Genomic DNA, 21,942 nt, shown 5'->3' with positions numbered 1-21,942 from the left:
CCTTAAGTGTTTTTAAATCTGCATTCCTTTTTTGTTTGTTTGTTTGTTTGTTTGTTTTTATGTAAAGCACTGTGGTCTGCATCTTTTCATGAAAAGTGCTCTTTGATTGATTGATTGATTGATTGATTGATTGATTGATTGACTGACTATTGATAACATTTGTTAAATCTGTCAAATTAGAAAAGTTAAAGAGCATAAACAAACAAGTTTCAACCTCAAAACAAGATGAGGTTTTGGACCTTGTCCACTTTTGTCCCGTAACTGTCTGTAGAATGAATGAATGTACTGACCCTTTGCTACCACTAGACTTCAGACAAAAGCGTCCACTAATGAGGACAACAGGTCTTAATGTAGCAGAATAAGAATCTGCCACAAACTTAAAACTTAATGTCCCCATATGAGGACGCAGGGTCTCAGGTTAAGTGTGTTTGAATTGATCTTAATCATGTATGTGCTGATGTGGCATTAATAGTATTATGTTGTGTAAACTCTTACATTTATGTTCATATTGACTTCAAGGAGAGAGATGATGAGAGGTTATTAAATGTTGTAATCTCTCATGCAGACATTAGAAAGCGTGGTGTTCATGGAAGGGGCATCGACTCACCTTGAACCTGGAGTTCTGCTTCTGATACCAAACCTTCTGCATCAGCTGTCACTCTGCCGCTATCTGAAACCATGCAGTTGTTGATGCAGAGCATGTGGCACAGTCCATTGCTGGAAACGACCGCGCGCCCGTTTAGAGCTACTGGTCTGTTATTTAAGCGCCACGCCAGCTTAGTGTCCTCTGGTGAAACCACACACCTAAAAACGGCATCTTCTCCTTCACACACGGTGATATTACGAAGCTCTGCTACAAACTCAACAACATGTGGAACTGAAAAAAACAAAAAAAACATTTAGATGAATTAGATTCACTGTGCTTCAAATATTAAGGCTGAATATTTAAACCCTTTCTGTGAGTAGACTGACTGTACTTACTTGTGACAGTGACAACAGCTGTGGTCCTGTCATCTGTGGATTCACAGGCGTATTCTCCAGCATCTTCCTCCCCGAGCTGCTGGATGGTAAAAATGCGCTCTCGTCCTTGTGCCCGTATTGTGTACTGACGGCTTGGAGTGATCTCTTTGCCGTCTTTTAGCCACTGGACGTCTCCTTTGGGCGTGTTGATCTCACATTGTAACGTCAGGGCTTTGCCCTTCAGAGACACAGTATTCTCCAGTTTTCTGATAAATTTCACCTTCATTTCTGTTAAAAGGTTAAAATTCCAGAGACATAAACAGGGTTGCAGTCGTAATCAAATCCCGTGACAAGTGTTTCAGTCTTTTTCTGGAGTGTCAAATTCTTACCTTTGACTAAAAGATTGAAATACATTTCATCTGTTTTAACATCACAGACATATTGTCCTGAATCTGACAGCTGCAGAGGATTAATGGTGAGCTTGTGGGTGTCGCCCTCGCTGGAGATGAAAATGTTTTCCTCAGTGTTCAGTAGCTGGCCATCTTTCAGCCACTGAATGTTTGCGCTTTCACGGCTCACAATGGCACTCAGTGTGACGCTCTCATTTTCATGGGCCAGGATGTTATTATTTGCTTTTTTATTCACAAACGTAACTGGTGGCTCTGAAAATGTCCACACATAAGACATTAGAGTCACAACGGAAAGTCCAAAAATGAAATTTGTGTTTTTCAAACTTACCTTGGACTTCAACGATAGTTATCAGTTTGTCATCGATGGCGTCACAAATGTATTCTCCTGAATCTGAGGGCTGGAGTCCAGAGAGAACAAGCTTCCTCACAACATCATAGCTGTCAATTTTTATACGAGTGTCTGGTTTCAGAATCTCGCCGTTCCATAACCACTCGACGGTGGCGCTCGGCCGAGACACTTCACACTCCAAAATGAGGTCGTCTCCTGCTACTAGTATATGATGCTCTGGGTGGCCTGAGTTTCCAATGATTTGCGCAGGAGGTTCTGAGCATGAAAGACACAAGGCCATTTGTTATTCACTGACAGACCAGAATATTTATTAATGTTAATATGCATGATTAATATGAATACCTTTGACAGTGATATAGAAGATCATCTTATCATCAACAGCGTCGCAGGTGTACTCCCCAGAATCCTCGAGCCCAGCATTCAGGACAACCAGTGATCGGAAAACACCTTGCACCTCGGTACAGTATCGTTCGGTGTCATCAATCAGATGACCATCTTTGTACCAACTGACAGGGGCGTTGGTTCTTGAGAGTTCACACACCAGAATGATATCGTCTGATACCAAAAACTGCTTTTCTGTTTTTGCATCTGTTTTTCCAATAATCTTCACAGGCAACTCTGAAAACGAACAAGACAAGAAGAAAGAGAAATATGGATCAGAATAATTTGATGCGTTTCATTTCACTGGGCCCCGAAACATCAGAACCTCAAACGTGTGGACGTACTTAGTCAATAAAGCATATTTTCTTCACTCTCTAAGCTACAGCAAAACTCTAACAATCCAGATCGGAGTCTGAAAGTTTCAGGGTAATCTCAAAGTTTCTCCCTGGTAAAACTCCATTTAACGGGATGAAACCTTGAGTGGAGGATCCGTCTATTTAAGTTCAGCTAGGCAGAGACAAAACGACAGAGAAGACTGAAGAGGAGAAGAGAATGACATGACATGCAACTCAATAAAGGTTCCCCCTGAAAGTGGGCTGGGTGCTTTTGAAGTGTGCAGCTGCATGGTGGAAAGCATTAGAGCTTTGGGGCACAATAACCAACCTTGAACGTTTACACTGAAATCCATCACGTCGTCCTTTGCATCGCAGATGTACTGCCCAGCGTCCTCGACTGTTAGGGAGTGAATGATTAACTGACGCGTGACTCCATCCTCGAGTACAGTGATATTTCTGGAGTCTTCTACCTCTTCCCCATTCTTCTTCCAGGTGACTTCCGCATTTGATCTTGAAACTTCACAGTCTAGAACCAGACTCTTCCCGGCCTTTTTCGTTACTCTGCTCGCCATCTTCCGTGGACGTATGAAGCAAACGGGAGGCTCTGTTTGTTAAGAAAATTGTTATGCAACTGAATGGAAAGCTGCTGCCACGGCAACACATTTGGAGGACTTAGTTATTACCTGCTATGTTCACAAAGAATGTCATGGAGTCATCCGTTGTGTCACACACATATTCTGCTGAATCCTTGACAGTGGTTTCAGGTATTATAAGACGTCTGTAAACCCCATCCACCTCTAGAATGAGGTTGTCATTCTCCTCCACCTCAAGTCCATCGCGATACCAGCGCACCACTGCGTTGGGACGTGAGATCTCACAGCTCAGGACCATCCTCTCTGAGGTCTGCTGGCACAGTTCCATTTGGGACTGACTTGGAGATACAATGTGTACTGGAGGTTCTGGAAACGGACATCAGAGCCCAGCTTATAGACAGTTTATTTGTGAAATGGACGGACAAGGAATGTGCACTGGAATGTAGTTGTCCTAGAGTCCTAGAGCCTCATTTAGGTTCTTTGTACTATACACGTATCAACAGCAGGAGTGTCTTTGGATACATCCTACATATGTGACCCTTGCATTTGTTAATGTTGAAGGTATTGACATGCTGCAAACTGGAAACCTATTCACTCCCCACTCTGCAATTGGCAATATTTGTACCTTTCAAGGAGCATACCTGCTTCATGGAGGGATCATTAGCCATGTGAGAAGAGCACAGCTGTCAAACATATGGCCAGGGCCAAAAGCATCCCAACAGAGGGTCTGATCTGGCCCGTGGGATGAATTTGCAAAGTGCAAAAATTACACCGAAAACTAGAGATTATCTTAGACCTAGAACTAAACAGAAATTACATTTGTTTATCTTAAGCAATGCCGAGTTGTTCATTACATGGCTGTGGTCGTGTTACAGCTTGTGGCATTTTTGAAATAAAGCGTGTTTCACTCTGCTAAGTAAACTCTTTTAGTGTTCTTCTTTGCAACAAAGGGTTAGGGTTAGGGCTGGGTGGTGCATAGTCACACGTTCACAACATTTTCTACTGGCAGAGAGAGTGTTGGAACACTCACATGTCTACACAGTAGAAGGGTGTATGTAGTATGAGATTTTACCTGTTATACTGAGGTGAAAGAATATCGAGTCATCAGCTGTATCACAAACATATTCTCCAGAATCTTCAACGCCACTGGAAAGAATCTTAAGTCGCCGATACGGACCCTCTATCTTGAGCTTGATGTTCTCGCTCTCTTGAAGTTTTTGGCCATCTTTGTACCAGCTGACTACACCATTGGGACAAGACAGCTCACAGCTCAGGATAATTTCCTCAGGGACATGACGGTCAAGGTGGACATCCTCTTTGGGATAGACTATCATCACAGGAGGTTCTTTGGAGAAGGAAAATTGAAACCATTGTTTTCTATATTTTATCACAGGTAAAATAACATTGAAGTGACTGTGAATAACTGAACATTTATTTCCTTACCTCGAATGTTAACCTTGAAGATTAAAATGTTGTCTCCTGCACGGCATGTGTACGTGCCTGAGTCAGACAGTTGGGCTGAATGTATAATCAAATTCCTTTTGGTGCCCTCTGCTTGCACTGTAACACTATTGCTTGGTTGCATTTCAGTTCCATCTTTGTACCATTGAACGATGCCGTCAGCTCTTGATACCTCACATGACAGAACGAGCTGCTCCTTCTCCACAATGCTCTGCAAAAGGTCTTTCTCTGGGAGATCCACAAACGTTAACGGCGGTGCTGCAGGAAACACAACAAGAGATAAGTTAGTCATTGAAAGCGGAAATCATCGTGTGTGCTCATGCACTGAATAGCTGTAAGGCCGGGTTTTCACAGCTTAAACATGCTGATTCCAAGCCTTGCTATCCAGACTGCAGCTCCTCGTCAATGGATGTTAATCCTTTTAAAGCAAAGTGAAAATGTTATTTGAAGCAGTGCACTAAAGTAAAGCAGAAAAAAATACTTATTAAAATCCATGCTAGTTTTAAGACACTGTCCTTACAAATGAAATCTGTAAATTAAACTAAAACTAAATGTATAATAAAATAATGAATATAACAGTGATAGATTTTTCTCTTAATGCAAGTTTACAAAAACGCAAAAAGTGAACACATCTTGCCAAAAAGAAAACTTGGTGTATCACCTTTCACCTCCACATAGAAACATTTGAAATATGATTCATCATCAGTTTTACAGATTTACAACACAGAGGATGAAGGTGTGGCTGACGTCACAGTTAGCCTCCTCTTACTGTTCTCTGAACTGATGTTTATTCACAATTCATGCCAACAAGTTGGGATCGCAGGACTGAGATCTGATCAGACTTCATCAGACTTGCTCCTCTCAGCCTCCGGAAGCAAACCCACGCTACAGGAATTTCAATTCACCAAAAAGTAACCAGATGGTAATCAGATTTACTGTGTTGGCGTGCTATGAAATATCCTTGGGTTCACTTGGTCAAAAGCAAATGGTATCTGTCTACAGATTGAACACATGACTTGAAGAAAAGTAGAGAAAAGTTGGTGTCTGTTCAGCTGAGAATGAATATTTAACTGAATTCAATATATACCACCAATATACAGCAGCTGTTGTGGAACAAAAAAATTAGTCAATAGTTGTCTCACCAGTAGAATAATTATTCATATGACTTTACTATCAACTCTAGGCAAAAGCAATCACAGCTTCACATCTAACAGTGTAAATATGCCACCAAGTATGTAACTAAGCATTGGTGCACATTATTGTAGACCTTTATTTTACAAAATAAAATAAAATGGTAGCCTGTGTTGGTCTAGTAGCCAAGCGTTAATTGAAAGTTAGTCATTCTTACAAAACTCAAAATACTTAAATCACCTGCAACATCCACCTTGAATTCTATGTGGTCATCTGCGGCCTTACAGCTGTACGACCCAGAGTGTCTGACTTCTGCTGACTGAATTACCAGCATTCTCAGTTTTTCTTTTGTTTGGATTTCGTATTCGCTTCCTTCAAGCAGCTGTTTTCCATCTTTGTACCAATAGACTTGGGCATCTGGCTCTGACACTTCACACTGCAGCTTTACTGGACAGCCTGCTTCAACAAATTTGTTTACTGCGACCTCTGGAAGGGATGAAAACCTCACAGGAGTAGCTGGGGGTATTATAAGATTTGCAGAACACTGCTGTTAAACTGACAGAACATCATATCAACATAGATTGTTGTGCACAACAAACTTCTTGGTTTGGTTGTTTAAGAATAGCTAGTGTTAGGAACTTTATACACTGATACACTGCTATTAAATATATAACATATGGCACCATATGTTATATATTTAATAGCAGTGTATATGTTACAGAGTTGTGGCAGTATTCATTTGTTCAAAGAATTGTCTAATTAGGAGTAACTACGATCATGCTAAGATCCCTTTCACACCTGTAAGATCATTAATTAAAATAAGACAAGGAAATCACCTTCGACGTCCACATGGAATGTCACAACATCACCAGCGAGACTACAGCTGTAGAGGCCAGAGTCAGAGACCTTGGCTGAATGAACGGTTAATTTTCTGAGGCTGCCATCTCTTTTCATATCAAGGCCTGTTTTGCAGAAAAGCTCCACCTCATCCTTAAACCAGGAAACCTGGGCAACAGGGTCTGAGACCTCACACTGGAGGATAATTGGACAACCAAATGCAACCATCTTGTATTTTTCTGACGGTGGGATTGGCATGATGTGTGGCAATCGGCCTAAGAGAGGGGGATAACAAGGGTTTCGGGTAAGAGATGAATTCCCTAATGGTGAAGAGAACACACTATCTAGCCAGTTTCCCACGGTCACTCAAAGCTAAGTAGCATCTTTTCCACTCACACCACAAATCAATAAAGACATGGTAAGTACCAGTCACACACAGCAAGGATAGAAATGAATCACCTTTTACATCCACTTTAAAGGTGATGATGTCATCTGATGTTGAACATTCGTATGTACCAGTGTGTATGGTTTCAGCTGAAGAGATGAGTAGAGTCCTTGTCAGACCATCTGACTTTATTTCCACATTGTTGTATGGCAGAAGTTTCATCCCATCCTTAAACCAGTCGACATGAGCAGAAGGATCGTGAGAGAGTTCACAGCTTAAGACAATGGGAGCGCCTTCCTGACCGGACTTGTTCTTGTCCTTCTCTTCCAACTCTGAGAACTTCACAGGGACTGCTAGAGCTTTTGGATATTGCAAAAAAGAGTGTCTTAATAAATACCATGTTCAATGTAACGTAATCAGTAATCAATTATCCAACCTACTATATGATCAGTCACAAAGAAAACAGGAAATTGAACCAAAGGAGCATTTTCTCCCCAGTTCCTTCCGAACAAAGTACATTTGACAAAGCAACACAAACAACACTGACAATAAACAAGACACAAATAAGTCTAGAAGAGCAACAAAGAAGAGCAGGCATGTTGTGAAATGGAAAACTTCACACGGTAAACAAAGAAGTGGCAAGTGTTTGTTTCTGGTGCTGGATGTGTATTTAGTTAGTGCCAACGGTGAGAATGAACAAGAGACCAAAGCTGTTTTAATATACATTATGAAGCTGAAGCTGCATATTTAATAAGATGTTGAGAATGAAGATGTCCTGTATCATTAAATGCTTAACTTTAGCACGGATATCTGGGTATCTGGATTATATATAATGACAAACGTGGCCAATGATGACAAATCAGAATCATACATTTATTTTACTTGCAGGGAAACTGGAAATTATAAAATTCATTTCAAAAAATAAATTAACTGAATTCAAAACATGAACACATACATTTAAATTTAGAATTTGTGAAATTGTTGTCGTGGTCACAGTAAATTAGGACCTCCTGTGACGTTCAGATTAAGAAATCGAACTATCAGTCTATTTCAGGAATGTATGTGGAAGCAGAATTAACCATTTTCTTTTTCGGTGATTAGCTAAGCATGACAACACCTGCTGTTAGTTAGCGGCAGTGCGAGGCATTAACAGCGCTGCTTAGTTTTTAAACATCACCTTTTACTTCCACAGCAAACTGGATATCATCATCCTTTGACTCACAACGGTATACACCAGTGTGAACCCGCTCAGCTGATGGGACAAATAGACTCCTCAAATTTCCCTTTGATTGGATGCATACTCCACTTTGAGGTAGGAGCTTTGTTCCATCCTTGTACCAACTGACTTGTCCACTTGGGTCTGATAGCTCACACTGCAGAGCTATGGGACAGCCGGCTATGACTGTCATTGTCTGGTCAGCCTCAGATATGGGTGAGAAAGTCAGAGGTGGTGCTACAGGATTGAATACAAAATAGATTTTGTCAATAAAACAGGTACTGTTATTAACGAAAAGAAAAAAACCACAGTGCTGAAACGAAATCATTTATATGACTGATTCATGTCTTTTATTAAGTAATTTTGTATGTCAAATGTAAAATACCTGACTCTGCAGTGTGAAGTGGGCCAGTGGCCAGAGATCTCATTTGTTCAACTAGAAACTAAAAGGACTAATGGAACCTATACAGATCTGCCTTATTTTGACACAGCTATAAAAAACTCCAAAATGGAGAATGTTTCCAAAACGGTTTTACGCAAAATAAAAGCGATTTTTCTGAAATTCTGCGTTTCCATTGAAAGGTGTATTGAGAATGAGCTGTAACTCTTGTGAAGTCTCATCATGCGATAACCCATAATTCTGTAAATTCTTGCCACGTCAAAGAGACTTTGAGGAAATGGACTGGTCACATGACACCCTGCATCATCAACAGTGTTGGGGAAATGCCAAAAAAGTGTTTCCAATGCACTTTTGTGATACACTTTTATATAGATACATCAGAAAAACCATTGTAGGTGTTTCCATTACCAGTTCTTTATTGAGATATTTAGGTTTTGCACATTTCTATGGGGAATGGAAACACAGCAAATGACTGTGCCAAGCTGTATGATTCCATAGTGTGTCCTGGTAGGCACTTTAGGAAAACATTAACTTTATAAATACTTTGTATCCTCACCCTTTACTCAACTCAACCTACAGGAAGTTTTAGTTTTTTACTTTAAAGTAAATGAAATGCATTATTGTGTGTTTAACTCTCAGTAAAATCTCTTTACAGGACAAATTATAACAACTTTTATCACCTTTAACATCCACATGAAACTGCACCGCCTCATCAGTTGTGTTGCAGCTGTAAGTCCCTGTATGAGACTGCATCGCTGACTGGAAAGCCAGTGTTCTTATGGAACCCTCTGCCACCATGTCTTGCCCGGTTCCTTCAAGTTGTTTTAATCCATCCTTGTACCAAGTAACTGGCGCATTAGGAGGTGATATCTCACACTGCAGCACTATGGGTTCACCAACTTCAACAGACTTGTTCCTCTCAGTGTCATTAAGTGCCGTAACTCTCTTAGGCGGAGCTGGGGATGTTTGAGGTAACACCAAGAAAATATTGCATCACTTTTACTGACTACAACAAAATGGTGCTTTAACAAAACAAAACTTCAAATCAAGATTAGTCATGCCAATAAATTGTGAGTTAAAGTCACTGTAAAAATGTGTTCTCAATTATTAGTAATCTTACAAGAGGTATCTTTGGTTAGACTTGATACGACTAGGCATTCAAGTTAGCATTTGAAGCTAATCTATTTTATTTCTTTTCCTTATCTGTAAGATTCCTTCCAGACCACCCAAGCTCAAAGTTGGACATCAACTACAGAATTACTTTTAGTACAAAATCAAGTGAGTAAATGCAGAAATTGTCAAAATGTCAAGGATTGCAAGGAGCAATCTCTTCATTTTGCTCAATATCAACATTTGGCTCGTCCATTTTTGTTTGACAATGCTAACCATTTAAATCACCTTCAACAGCCACCTTATTAGCAGTGACACTGTCACTCCAGTCACTGTCGCATGTCCTTGACAGATAGATCCCTTCTGAGTGAACTGTAGATTGCTGCTTGATATAGGAAGGCTCTGCAAAGTGGTTAGATGATGTTTGCCCAAAGTGAACTGTACTGTGTACTTGATCTTCTGTGGTCTCCATGACAGGATGGCACTCTGCTTGGTCTGTTTCTTCCTGACTGGACTGACACAGGACCTCTGAATGATTAGATATTGTTTGTCCTGTGTGATGGGGGTCATCCAGTCTGACGTATAAAGACTGCCCAAAGATGCAATGTTCAGTTTGGGAAGTTTTTGCCTCTTTAAGGTTACACAAGTCCAGGGATGTTGAGTTAAGGACATCACTGAGCTTCTCTGACAGGACAGTAGATGTCTGTGTTGTATTTAACTCCTCTGATTGGCTGCTCCATAAAGAGTTACAGGGCCCCACAGAAGCGAGGGTTTCAGTTTGTAAGCAATCAAGATGTTTCTCTGGAAAGGAAGGAAACGTCTCTATGGAGCCACATTGCTCCTCTGAGTTGACATCAGCAGTCTGTAAGGATTCAAAATGCTCCTCAGTTTGAGAAGTACTTTTTAAGGAGTAACAGAACTTGTCTGAAATCTCTGTAGAAGGGTACTCTGTCATAGTAGTAGAGGTCTGTGGGAGGTTACCTAGCTCTGACTGGACAGTCAGAACATCTACTGAACAATGTAGCGCCTCCGAATGGACAGTTTGAGCCTTGAGAGCGGATTCCTCTGATTCAACAGTTGACGTTTTCAAAATATTACAAAACTCATCTCTCTGGACGGACGACTGCAGGTAATTATCAAGTTCTCCTGATGGATCTTCTGTATGCGCTATACAGTAAATGAATTCCTCACCTTGTGACTTCATGGCCTGGTTAGTGTGATTGTGAGTGTCAGTCTGCGTTGGTGTTGTTGTCTTTACAGAGTAAGAGTCCAGCGGAGATTCGGCCTTTGTTATTTGTTGATTGCCAGACAACTCCTTTGGCTGTTTAGTTTCAACACACTCAGTCATATATTCATGTATTGACTGAGTTGTTGGCATATGCTCTTCACATGTCTCAGTATCTCCAGCCTTGCCAGAACTGCACTTTGAGAACCTCTGGATAACGTCAACAGGATAAGCCTCCTCAGTGGACTTGTTCTTCTCTTGGTCAGAAGAGAGCCTTGGCGATGCAGCTATAATCATTGTGATGTACACAGAGAAAGGTTTTCAGTGGTTGATGGTCTCAATAGTTCTCACTTCTCATAACAGAATTTTACATCATTGTGGCATTGTTAGCATAGAGTTATGGGAAAATCCATTGCAAAGACAAACAAGAAGGTCGACCAGGTTTGGTCTGAATGTGATCTCCAATATGTTTCCCTTTAACTGACTCCTAAAATTATCATACCATCAGGCTGTACATTAGCACCTTAAAACCCCAAAGGCACCTAAATTTTCTTCACTTTCGTAAGAGTTCGTTGTCATTGCAACGGGAGAGGTTTGGGGCAGCAATATGGATGAGAGGATCTGGTGATGAATAAGACATACGACGGATTGAAAGAGTTGTAAATTGCTTGATACAAGCAAAGATAGCAGTTAAATGAAGAATGAACTGACAAACAAAACATTTATGTTAGTATGAGAAGCAGCTACACGGCTACTAAACAACCACATATTTGATTAACAGCCAAAAACAGCAATGCCCTGAGACCAGGGTTGACAATGTAACACAAAGCAATTATCTAAAGACATAAATAAATGATGCCTCAGATGATTGTGCTAATAAAATACACCACTATTGTTAGTGGCATGTATGTGCTGGGTTAACATGGATGACTGATGTTGAAATATCAAATCACCTTCGACATCCACAGTGTATTGGCCAGATGAATCAGCTATCTCATCAATCTCGTCACCATAGTGACACTGCTTTGCTGTTTGGACAAAGCCAAAGAGAAAACAATGAGCTGGATGATAGCTTCACGTGCAGTATGCAACTGAATTCTTGATTTTTAATTGTGCAGGAACAGTGAGGGACACCACCTTTCACGTCCTCATTTAACTGTGTGTCTCCAAACGTCCTATCATCAGAGTAGTTTTGTGACTGGACGGGAACGATTTGGCTGCTGGTCTGTGATTCATGGTCAGCTTCTCTTTTTGGGTAGATCTGGGTTCCATCTTTGTACCAACAGGCTTTGGCAATGGGATCTGAAATCTCAAATTGCTGAACAATTGCGCTGTGTGCTTCAGCTGACTTCTCAACGTCGGGGTCAAGCAGATATGTTGGAGGCGGCTCTACAGAATATCATTGAGGGGATAATTTCAGTGCAGGTTGTTATATATCTATATATATAGAAATAAAAAATAATAATAATAATAAATGAAATAACATAAAAAATGAACTCATGAAGTTCAGTTAAAGAGGCTCCTGCAGATATTTATATAGATCTGCAACTAAATGTTACAGTGTTAGTCATGAATAAAACACAAAACACATTTGCCAAAAAAAAAAAAAAAAAAAAAAAAATCACCTTGATTGTTTACTATTAATTGGGCAACATCATCTGCAGTTGCACAATAGTACGCTCCAGAGTTTGAAGGATGAGATGGTTCAATAACAAGGGTCTTCTTGATTCCTCCAATTTCAAAACCAGGCTCTGAATTAGAATCAGGCTCTGTATCCCTCTGTAATGACTCTTGGAACACAGGGTCTGATGTTTCACCGTCTGGTTCAGTGGGGCGGGATGTTTCCATCGACTTCGCATCCACAACCGTTGGTGAGGGTAACAACGGTAACGCCGGAGCTAAAGATGGTGATTGATATTGTAACTGTGGACCTAACAGTGCATGTTTACACTCTAAAGAAAGGGGTTATAGGTTCACCTTTCCAAAAAAAAGAGAAGTATTCCGTCACATCCAGTTTAACGAGACAAACATTGAAATATATAGTTTCATTTTGTGAGTAAAGTTTAAGTTTACTTTGGATTAAGACACAAGTACAACTTCACATAAAGCACCACTTAAACACAGAGACACACATGTACATACTGGAAATGTTAGTTGCATCTAGCCTCCGGAACAGCTGCAGAATAGCTGTAGTGACTTTAAAAGTAAAAAAATATTAAATAAGTACAAAATCACCTTTTATATCCACAGTGAAGTGGATAGTGTCCTCAGAGGTTTCACAGCTGTATAGCCCTGAGTGCAAGAGCTCAGCAGAAGGGATTATGAGCCTCCTTGATGTGCCATTACTCTGTAAATGCCAACCATTCTGCAGAAAGAGCTTTTTACCATCTTTGTACCAGTAGACGGGCACGGTGGAGTCTGCCACCTCACATTCCAGCTCCAAAGGTTTCCCCACTTCAATTGATTTTTTTCTCTCAACGTCAAAGATAGGAGAGTCACTCACTGGTGTAGCTAGCATTGGGAATTCAGGACAGCTAAATAAAATCACGACTGTGGACATGGATACCTTTTATGTGTAATGTAACTGCTGAGCAAAAGATGCAAAGGGTTTGGGGACTTTTAATGTGTAGAGTGCCACAGAAGTCACAAAACAAAAGACTATAAATAGTTATTACCTAGTGAGTTAACCGTTCTTATTTTTATGAAACAATCCTTCAAACCACACAGTAGAAGCAGGGATTATTAGTGGCATCTAAAAAGAGGGTGTGGGGTTACAGTATGAACGAACAAGATAAGAAGTGTAAAGTCACCTTTGATCTCCACTTGAAACTCCATGGTATCATCCTGTGTGGTGCATCTGTACACACCAGAGTGGCACAGCTCTGCAGACTGAACAACTAATGTCCTCGTGTTCCCCACTGAATGGATCTCTAATCCACTGTTTGAAACGAGCTGCCTTTCGTCCTTGTACCAGGAAACGTGGGCCTCAGGCTCCAAAACCACACACTGGAATACAATAGGGCAGCCTGCTTCGATTGACTTGGTCCTCATATCTTCAGGAATAGCTGAGAACTTCATGGGTGGAGCTATAGATATGTTTAGATTTTATGTCAGCTTTAAATCATCAGCTAGCCATTTTGATTATTCATCTATTTACAAAGAGCTTCATTCCTAACATGCTGTAGTGAAAGGAAAGGTGACAGTTTGGCTGCTCAGTTAATGAGTGCTGCTAAGAAGAAAGGCAACAGACAACATACAAGACTATCATCAGAGTTAGTTGCTTTGCTAAGTAGGAGCTTGTTAATGTGTCGCATCACTTAAGGTAAAACAATTCACCTTTGATGTCCACACTGAATGTGACGGTGTCACCCTTTGTCTTGCAGCAGTATAAACCAGAGTGGAAAACTTCTGCTGAATGGACAATTAGTTTCCTCATCGAGCCGTCAGTTATGATATCTACTCCACACTCAGGATGGAGTTTTGACCCGTCTTTGTACCACTGCACCTGGGCAGAAGGATCTGACAGCTCACATTGTAAAACAATGGGGCAGCCAGTTTGGATGGTTTTGTTCTTCTCAGCAACTGGAATTGCTGAAAACCTCACAGGTGGGGCTACGGATATTTAGATATTGAATAGATTGTTAACGTGTAAAAGATATGCGTCGTGATAAGGCAGGAGAGAAGACAACATGCATTTTGTACATAAAAAGAGATAAGAAGAGTTGGTACAGGTTACAATAAAGAGTTAGTTTCTGTGAAAGACATGAGTGTATCAGTCCACTCACCCTCTACTTCCACATTGAACCGGATGACGTCATCTATGGCATCACAGCAATACACTCCTGAATGTGAGAACTCTGCTGACTGGATGACAATTCGTCTCATGGTGCCCTCTGATTGGATATGAAGACCCTCCATTGTTTGTAACTCTAGCCCATTCTTGTACCAGTGCACTGGAGCTTCAGGGTCTGACAGCTCGCAGTACAGCACAATGGGGTTCCCCATTTCTACAAATTTGTTTCGATCCATTTCAGAAAGTGGTGAAAACTTGACAAGGGGAGCTGCAAATTTTGGAAAAACAATAATAATAACTACTTATAACTCAACGACGAGTCAACCAGAAGACAGACGGTACTTTAGCAAATCGTTCATTGGACCCATCCATACCTTGAATGTAGAGTGCTGCAGAATCCCGAATGCCATAGGCAATAAATGTGATTTCTGCTCCATTGTCTATGTCACATACTCCTCGAATACGAAGAGATTGGTGTGTTCGTGACCGCCGCATTGAATAACGCTCATCCTCCTGAAGCTGAGTCCCGTTTAGGAACCACGTACCAATAACCGATGCAGAGAGTTCAATAGAGAAGAGGGCATCCTGCCCCTCTGGGACCAATGCATCTTGTAAGGGAGCTTGTATTCTGGCCACTGGAACTGAAAAAGCAAAGAAAAATACAAAAAACTCAATCATGTTGTCACTAATCCCATGAGACAATACAACATTAGATATATTAGATGTCATTTAATTGATCTTACCTAAGTGAACAGTTCTAGGAAACTCAACATTGTTACTCTTTCCATATTTGTTTACGCTGCAAATTCGAAAGCGATAATCTGCCTCACATGGGACACTATCGCCAAGGATCTCCACAGACGTTGCAGAGTCAGTGGTCAGACACTGCAGCCACTCCTGTGAACCGGTGCCCACTTCTTGACGCTCAAGCACATATCCAGACGGAGGGTTCTTCCGTGAGTCCTGAGCTGGTACCCATGAGAGAAGAGCTGCATTAGCACGCTCTGTGTTGATCTGCACACCAACTGGACAACTAGGAGGACAATGTCTGGCCGCTGAAACAAACAAACAAAAAAGATTGTTAAAAACTCATAGATGATAGATCAACTCAGGTGTCAACTACAAATAGAGCAAGAGGTGCTTTGATCTACTAAAGTTGGACTCTACCTTTCACTCTTAGCTGAGAGGAGGTCTTGGATCTGCCTACGAGGAAAGTCACAAGACCAGAATCTTGGGGCATGGTATTGACAAAAACCAGGATGTGAGTTCGACCGAACGACTTAAGTATGGTCTGATGGGTTTCACGCAGTTCTACGCCATCTTTGTACCAATGGATGTCCATCTCTTCTTTTTCAACTTCAACACAAAAGGCAGCGTTTTCACCCTCCAGGACATCCACCTTTCTTGGAAGCTTCCGCAAAATTGTTCCTGCACAGAAACACAAATGTTTAGTGTATGTATAAGGGAAGCAGAAAACAACATTTTCATTTTGTTACAGTCACTGTTGGCGAAGTTTTGTTTGGATTTGGCCACAAATATAACTCAATTTAAGATTATTGCTTTTAACTACTCCAAGGTTAGAGAATCTTTGTTTGTCATGGTTGGGGTACCTACACGGTTGCAGTTATGACAGTTGTCAAAAAGAAACTGCTGACTCTGGAGGAAACAGGAAACAGCTCATGTTCATACCAGAGTCTGGCACAGCCAACCTATCCATAACGGCCCCTTCACGGTTCTGCAGATTATTTGCTGTTGTTTAACAAAACCACTCTACTTTCTTCTTTTTTTGCCTTAGAGTCATAACCTGGGGTCCAGATCACGGTATTGTATGTGACCTCCGGCGTAAGGCGTTTGATCGTGATTTTAAAAAAAAGAGAAAAAAAAGATCAACTATTAGAAAAAAAAATACTATTGTCAGGTTCAGGCAGTCAGTTGAGTTCACCTACCAATGGAATAAGAGGAACACAGATTTTCCTCTCCAAAGAAACCAATCACTAGCCAATTAGAAGTAGGGATGGAGTGGGTCTTGGGAAGTTTGGTTGAGATCCAACTGCAGCTGCAGCTGCATTCAGGACAACTTGGAAAATGAGCTCTAAGTTGGCAAACTCAGAAATGACTGCTTCCAAAATAAAATAAATCTGCTGAATATATTTTAATGTTCAGCAAATGGTTACAATACACCAAACTTATTTTTTCTCCTCTGAGTCAACCTTTAATTTGTAATCTATGATATCGGTATCAGTATCATCTAAGTCTGCGTTTTTTCATTGGAGTCCCTGTTGACTGAAAGATGGAGAGTAAATTTATGAAGCTAGGACAATGTCATAACTACAAACAAAGGACGTAAAAATAGTAAATATAATAATAACTGAATTTGTTAGGATGAAATGCAATTTAGAATTAGAACATGAGCTACAGTTATTTTTGTATAATTGTTTTGTTTTGTTTTACGTTAAGCCCTGAATATGTTTCATGCATAGATGGAATTGCATAATAATATGGAAGGTCTGATGGTGCATCTGTTTGTGTATGGGGGCGGGCTGTGTCATTTTCACATGCTTTGAGGTTTTAAACTGCTATTTTCATATTTGGTTGTTTTATTGTCTATTCCTGCTTTACCTTTCACAGCTACCTCTGCAATACTTCTGCCACCATCAGGCATCTCACAAAGGTAAATCCCATCATCATCAACTCCGATGTCACGAATTGTGAGTCGTCGTTTTGTTCCCCACTCCTCCATTCCATATTTGGCCCCAGGCTGTAGTCGTCTGTCCTCCAGATACCATGTGATGGGGACAGAGTCCTCTGGAACTTCACACTCGAGGATGGCCAAGTCTCGTTCCCATACTTCAAGATCAATCAGGGGCTGCTTGAACCGCACAGGCGGCTCTGAGAAGGAAGAACACAAGCTTGGTTTAGCAAATATTAAATCTCCATATTCATATTTCTTTACAATCACAAGAAAAGGTTTACAATAACACATCAACATAACTGATATAGCATCAAGTTATCTAAGCATGTGTGTCTTTGTCGCTGTCAGCTGAAATATATTTGACATTAAATTCCATTTAAGGAAACAAAATGAGCAAAATGATGAGGCAATTGGCTTATTTAGGCAAGGAATTGGAAAGCCATTAACGCACTGTGGTGTTAGATTGGGAATAAACAGTTTGTAACTGACACCATCAGAAAGAACCAGACAGTTGTAAACAAAAGAATGCGGTCTGTATTTAGAGGTCTGTGTGCAAAGCTCTCCAATTCCTTAGCTTAGTAATGTTTAAAAAATAAATACACACACAACTAATCTAATCCATTACATATCATCCATTTAATTTTGCTGTGTATCTAACTGATACAATGTGATGCTTCTTTGGTGTGTCATAAGTTTGGACTTCTCTGGGCTATGTGAGCAATTTGATCCCCTTCCTAAAGACTTCACTTACGTGGACGTCCACCCCTAGACCTTTCACAACCTAAGTGACTTTGCAGAATCAGTTCTGCTGTTGATACTGTATTTACCTCATGCTGATGAAGTTTGCATGTTCCCTTGGGTCTGATTGTATATCATTAATATATTTAATGAATTACCCAGTGGACCCTGGATAATTTGATGACTAATAAAATCCACAGCTCACTGCTTTGCTACCCTGACTGATGATGCAAAGCCATGCGTGATCTTCATCTGGATGCGTTTCTTAGGTAGCCATGGATAAGCATCATATGAGTCACAAAGTAAGAAATACATGTTTATGCTGACTAATAATGAAATAATCTTTATTGTGCCACTCACAAAAACTTTCAAAAGCTGTCACTTAATAGCAAAGTATGGCTAATTCATTATAATTAGAGAACAGAACAGAATGAAATGCTAAAATATGAGAGTATTTTAGATGCAACCTACTGTCCTTAGACATAAATATCCTGTTGTGAAGAACATTATTTTTAAACCATGGTAAAAATGAAATTTTGCAATTCTTGTATATGATCTCAGAGCACTTCTTCATCTCACTGACGTCATCCTAGCATCAAGTTAATAGACATTTGATCCAAGAACACTTTGCTGCGTTCTACTCTAATCCTCCACACACTGAACGAGGTATCACACGCTAGGACTGTCTGCATTAACAGCTTCAACTACACAGTTCTCTTCACATTTGACCTGGACATTACTTTATTGAAAATGCTCTTGACTTACCTTTGACGGAGAGGTGTACAGCACTGAGGGTTTGCCCTGCAGTGTTTGATGCAGCACAAACATAAACTCCGTTATCTTTTTGTTTACAGTACAGGACTTTAAGTGTGAAGTATCCTTCTCTGTCTTCATACAAAAGGTAACGCCTTCCAGACAGTATAAGCCTCCCGTCTTTCCTCCAGATTATTTCTGGTTTGGGTTTACCAGTCACAAAGCACCGGAATTTGGCGTGTTTGCCCTCTGTCACTGCAAACATCTTTACTTTAGTTGACTTGGTCATGGTGTCGTCTTTCAGTCTGTTAGGCACTTGCCTTCCACTCCTTTGTTTTCCCTGGTGGACTTTCCAGTGGCCATTTGTGTAGCCGTTACGATTTCCTTCCTCCTCGTGTCCTGGACCCGCATCCACCAGCAGCACAGCTCCTGCCAGCGCTTCTCCAAATTCGTTTCTAGCTTTGCACGTGTACACCCCACCATCTGGAGCACGAGTCTTAAAGATCTTGAGCTGAAACCATCCACCGTCCTGGTAGCCCACACTGAAATGTGTGCTTTCAAATATTTCATTGAGTTTTCTACCATCCTTTTCCCAAACAACCTCTGGCCGTGGGTTCCCCCAAAGCTTACATGAGAAGACAGCATCGTCCCCTCGACCAACACGAGTGGAGAGGGGCTTGATGAGGAATCGAGGCTTGTTTTCTTCTCGAAACTCCATCTCCTGTGCTTCGCCTTCTACTTTTAGTGTGGCGGCTGCGTATGTTTCTCCAATGCTGTTCTTTGCTTTGCATATGTACTGACCACTATCCTCGATGGTAACGGCTGAAATTATCAGATTGTACACATTGCCGTCCTCAAAGACCCTATACCTTCCCTGTGGATCAATCTTTTCATTGTTCCGTTCCCAGATAACGGCAGGCCGCGGATCACCTCCAATTTGACACTTGAGGACTGCATCAGTTCCACTTTGTACCATTACTGGTCTCGGATAGGCTAAGAAACGTGGTGCACCACCAAATACATCCATTTCTGCTTCTTTAACGGTCGTCCTTCACCCTAAGCAGTCCAGCAGAGCAATGTGTTAGTCACTGGAGCAAGACCGCCCAACTTCTTCACTACGGGTTGCCACAAAAGAAATAACAAATGAATTAGTTTGGCAGCAAAGAGCTTGTGCATTTAAAAATAGAAACATTGAAACAGTGTTTCTTTTGAACATGTAACAGGCAATGCAAACATATGTGCAATAAAGTTGAATTTTATGAGAATATACTTTAATCATTGTAGTAGCAAACTGAATCTTACCATGTGAAATGGAAAGTAATTCTTCTATCATTCAAACACTCAGCCCGCTTTCAGTGTGTGCGTTTCAGTACAAACAGATGGCATGATTATTAGGGCTAATTGAATTAGATCTGTCTGCATGGGAGAAAAACGCAGGCTAGCAGTAAGAGGAGGGAAAAGCCTAGTCCTGTTGCAACAGGAGCCACAACCCAGAGCCAGTACAGCTGGTGCTGTATTTCAATGGGAAAGTGCTTAATATAGTGCTCTCTAAATAAAGACCTGTGAGGGAGTGTGTGTCAGGTATCACAAAGACGACTCAGAAACCCGCGAGCTCCCACAAACACCACACAAAATCATACTCTGTCCACCCTAGAGACCTTGCTGCCTCCCACACACCCTTTGTTGACGGCTATGCTGAGATTTTTTTTTCTTTAAATGTCACTGTTCAGAGTATTATTCTGTTATTTTCCTAAATGAATATCAGTTGGGCAATCCTAGAAATGTCTGTCTCCCCAGTTGCTCTACTGCTGTTGATTATTGTCTTCTAATTTTATCCATTGTAGAATTTGTTTATCAGTGGACTGAATGGATGTGTCCTTGTGGATACGGGAAGCTTTTTTTTTTCCAGACACATTCTCTACTATACTATACTATACTATACTATACTATACTATACTATACTATACTATACTATACTATACTATACTAATGTTTACAAAATATGAATGATAAATGTCCTAATGAAATATTGTGCTTATTTAATGCTGGGACAACTAAAGTGTCTCTATAATCTTCAACATCAATAATAAAAGTCATGCTTTAAAAAACTAAAACTTCAATTAAAAATGTATCAGATTTCAGTGAACTAGAAAGTAACAGTTTTAATTTCATCCTGACTAAGATTATTGACTGAAAATAATTAAGTTGTATAATTGTATAACTCTTAATTCTTCTTTTGCATCTGAAAATATTTTGCTATTTTACATTGCGAGACAAAGAGTTTAAAGATTTAGCATGTCTTCAGTAGTCCCTCTGGAGGGTTAAAGAGATGAGTTTGACCCCTGGGTTTACTTGTGTGATTTAATTGGAATGACCTCAGCCTCTGGTGAAGCTGCGCCGTGTACCCCTCACATGACCTACCTCGCTTCAGTCGCCAGGAACGACCGTCAACATACATTCCGCTCTCGCAATCCTGCCCGAGTTAAGAAGGAAAGCTGCTCGTCTCCTGAAGTAAAATCCGAACTAGACTTTAGATTCAGACGCATGCTCTGCTCGAGGGTCCCACGTTTTACTCCAGTGCATCTTTACAGACTTTGTCCGTTGAAGAGGGAGAAAACTTCCACACCGGCTTCCTGTTTAACAATCCCCAATCTCTGTGTCGTTCAGGCCTTGGACACCCCAAGTGTCATTGTTCATGGAATACCGTTAAATGCTTTTGCAGCTGCTGCTGTCCCCTAAAAATACTGGCTGCCTCGATGACAGCAGTGAAGATAAGTCAGGCACTTTCATTCACTTGCCAGCAGGGGCTAAAGATAGCTCAGGTGGCTAGTACAGGGTAGACTGCTTAGTTTACATGAGGCTTTGCAGAGGAAATTTTAGGAGAAGAACAGTGTCCCCAAAGATTTTAAATCTCAGCTTCTATGATTTTCCCATATACAGTCTGTTTCACAGTAAACATGCATCCATGCACCCATTAGCTATAGCTGACTCATGCAGTAGAAGGTGTTGCTGAAGCTGGCATTGGTTGAGAGAAGTGGGGTTCTCTCTGGGGCTCCATGTTTTTGGATGGTTGGAGGAACCTGGAGCATCTGGAGGTTATTGACGAAGGAACAGGAAAAACCTGCAAACTCCACACAGAAAGGCATCCCCACCCACCAGGATCCACTGCCCCA

The 21,942-nt window shown here is 40.9% G+C and overlaps 1 protein-coding gene across 11 annotated transcripts in view; it reads right to left on the bottom strand.

Moving 5' to 3' along the window:
* The window catches only part of obsl1b (obscurin like cytoskeletal adaptor 1b), a 30,131-nt gene extending 8,628 nt beyond the window's left edge, over positions 1-21,503 (bottom strand). Inside the window, exons 1-27 of one of the 11 annotated variants that reach the window (XM_047600791.1) lie at positions 21,191-21,503; positions 18,782-19,884; positions 17,206-17,475; positions 15,754-16,014; positions 15,330-15,641; positions 14,961-15,227; positions 14,579-14,854; positions 14,130-14,405; positions 13,604-13,879; positions 12,419-12,691; positions 11,931-12,182; positions 11,747-11,821; positions 9,857-11,080; positions 9,139-9,414; positions 8,020-8,295; positions 6,917-7,201; positions 6,457-6,732; positions 5,861-6,136; positions 4,472-4,747; positions 4,101-4,373; positions 3,119-3,394; positions 2,764-3,039; positions 2,062-2,337; positions 1,699-1,974; positions 1,350-1,622; positions 982-1,248; positions 608-877 (exon numbers count right to left, since the gene is read on the bottom strand). In XM_047600791.1, the coding sequence (XP_047456747.1) occupies positions 608-877; positions 982-1,248; positions 1,350-1,622; positions 1,699-1,974; positions 2,062-2,337; positions 2,764-3,039; positions 3,119-3,394; positions 4,101-4,373; positions 4,472-4,747; positions 5,861-6,136; positions 6,457-6,732; positions 6,917-7,201; positions 8,020-8,295; positions 9,139-9,414; positions 9,857-11,080; positions 11,747-11,821; positions 11,931-12,182; positions 12,419-12,691; positions 13,604-13,879; positions 14,130-14,405; positions 14,579-14,854; positions 14,961-15,227; positions 15,330-15,641; positions 15,754-16,014; positions 17,206-17,475; positions 18,782-19,796 (8,629 nt within the window). In that variant the 5' untranslated portion in view covers positions 19,797-19,884; positions 21,191-21,503. The remainder of the gene's footprint in view (positions 1-607; positions 878-981; positions 1,249-1,349; positions 1,623-1,698; positions 1,975-2,061; positions 2,338-2,763; positions 3,040-3,118; positions 3,395-4,100; positions 4,374-4,471; positions 4,748-5,860; positions 6,137-6,456; positions 6,733-6,916; positions 7,202-8,019; positions 8,296-9,138; positions 9,415-9,856; positions 11,081-11,746; positions 11,822-11,930; positions 12,183-12,418; positions 12,692-13,603; positions 13,880-14,129; positions 14,406-14,578; positions 14,855-14,960; positions 15,228-15,329; positions 15,642-15,753; positions 16,015-17,205; positions 17,476-18,781; positions 19,885-21,190) is intronic. The other 10 variants (XM_047600792.1, XM_047600793.1, XM_047600795.1 and 7 more) reach the window with 10 other exon arrangements.
* Between the last annotated feature and the right edge of the window lie 439 nt (positions 21,504-21,942).

The sequence above is a fragment of the Mugil cephalus genome, chromosome 12 (genome assembly GCF_022458985.1).
Source record: "Mugil cephalus isolate CIBA_MC_2020 chromosome 12, CIBA_Mcephalus_1.1, whole genome shotgun sequence".
NCBI classification, from domain to species: Eukaryota; Metazoa; Chordata; class Actinopteri; order Mugiliformes; family Mugilidae; genus Mugil; species Mugil cephalus.
The sequence above is the reverse complement of the archived record's forward strand: the minus strand, read 5'-3'. Positions and strand labels throughout refer to the sequence as shown.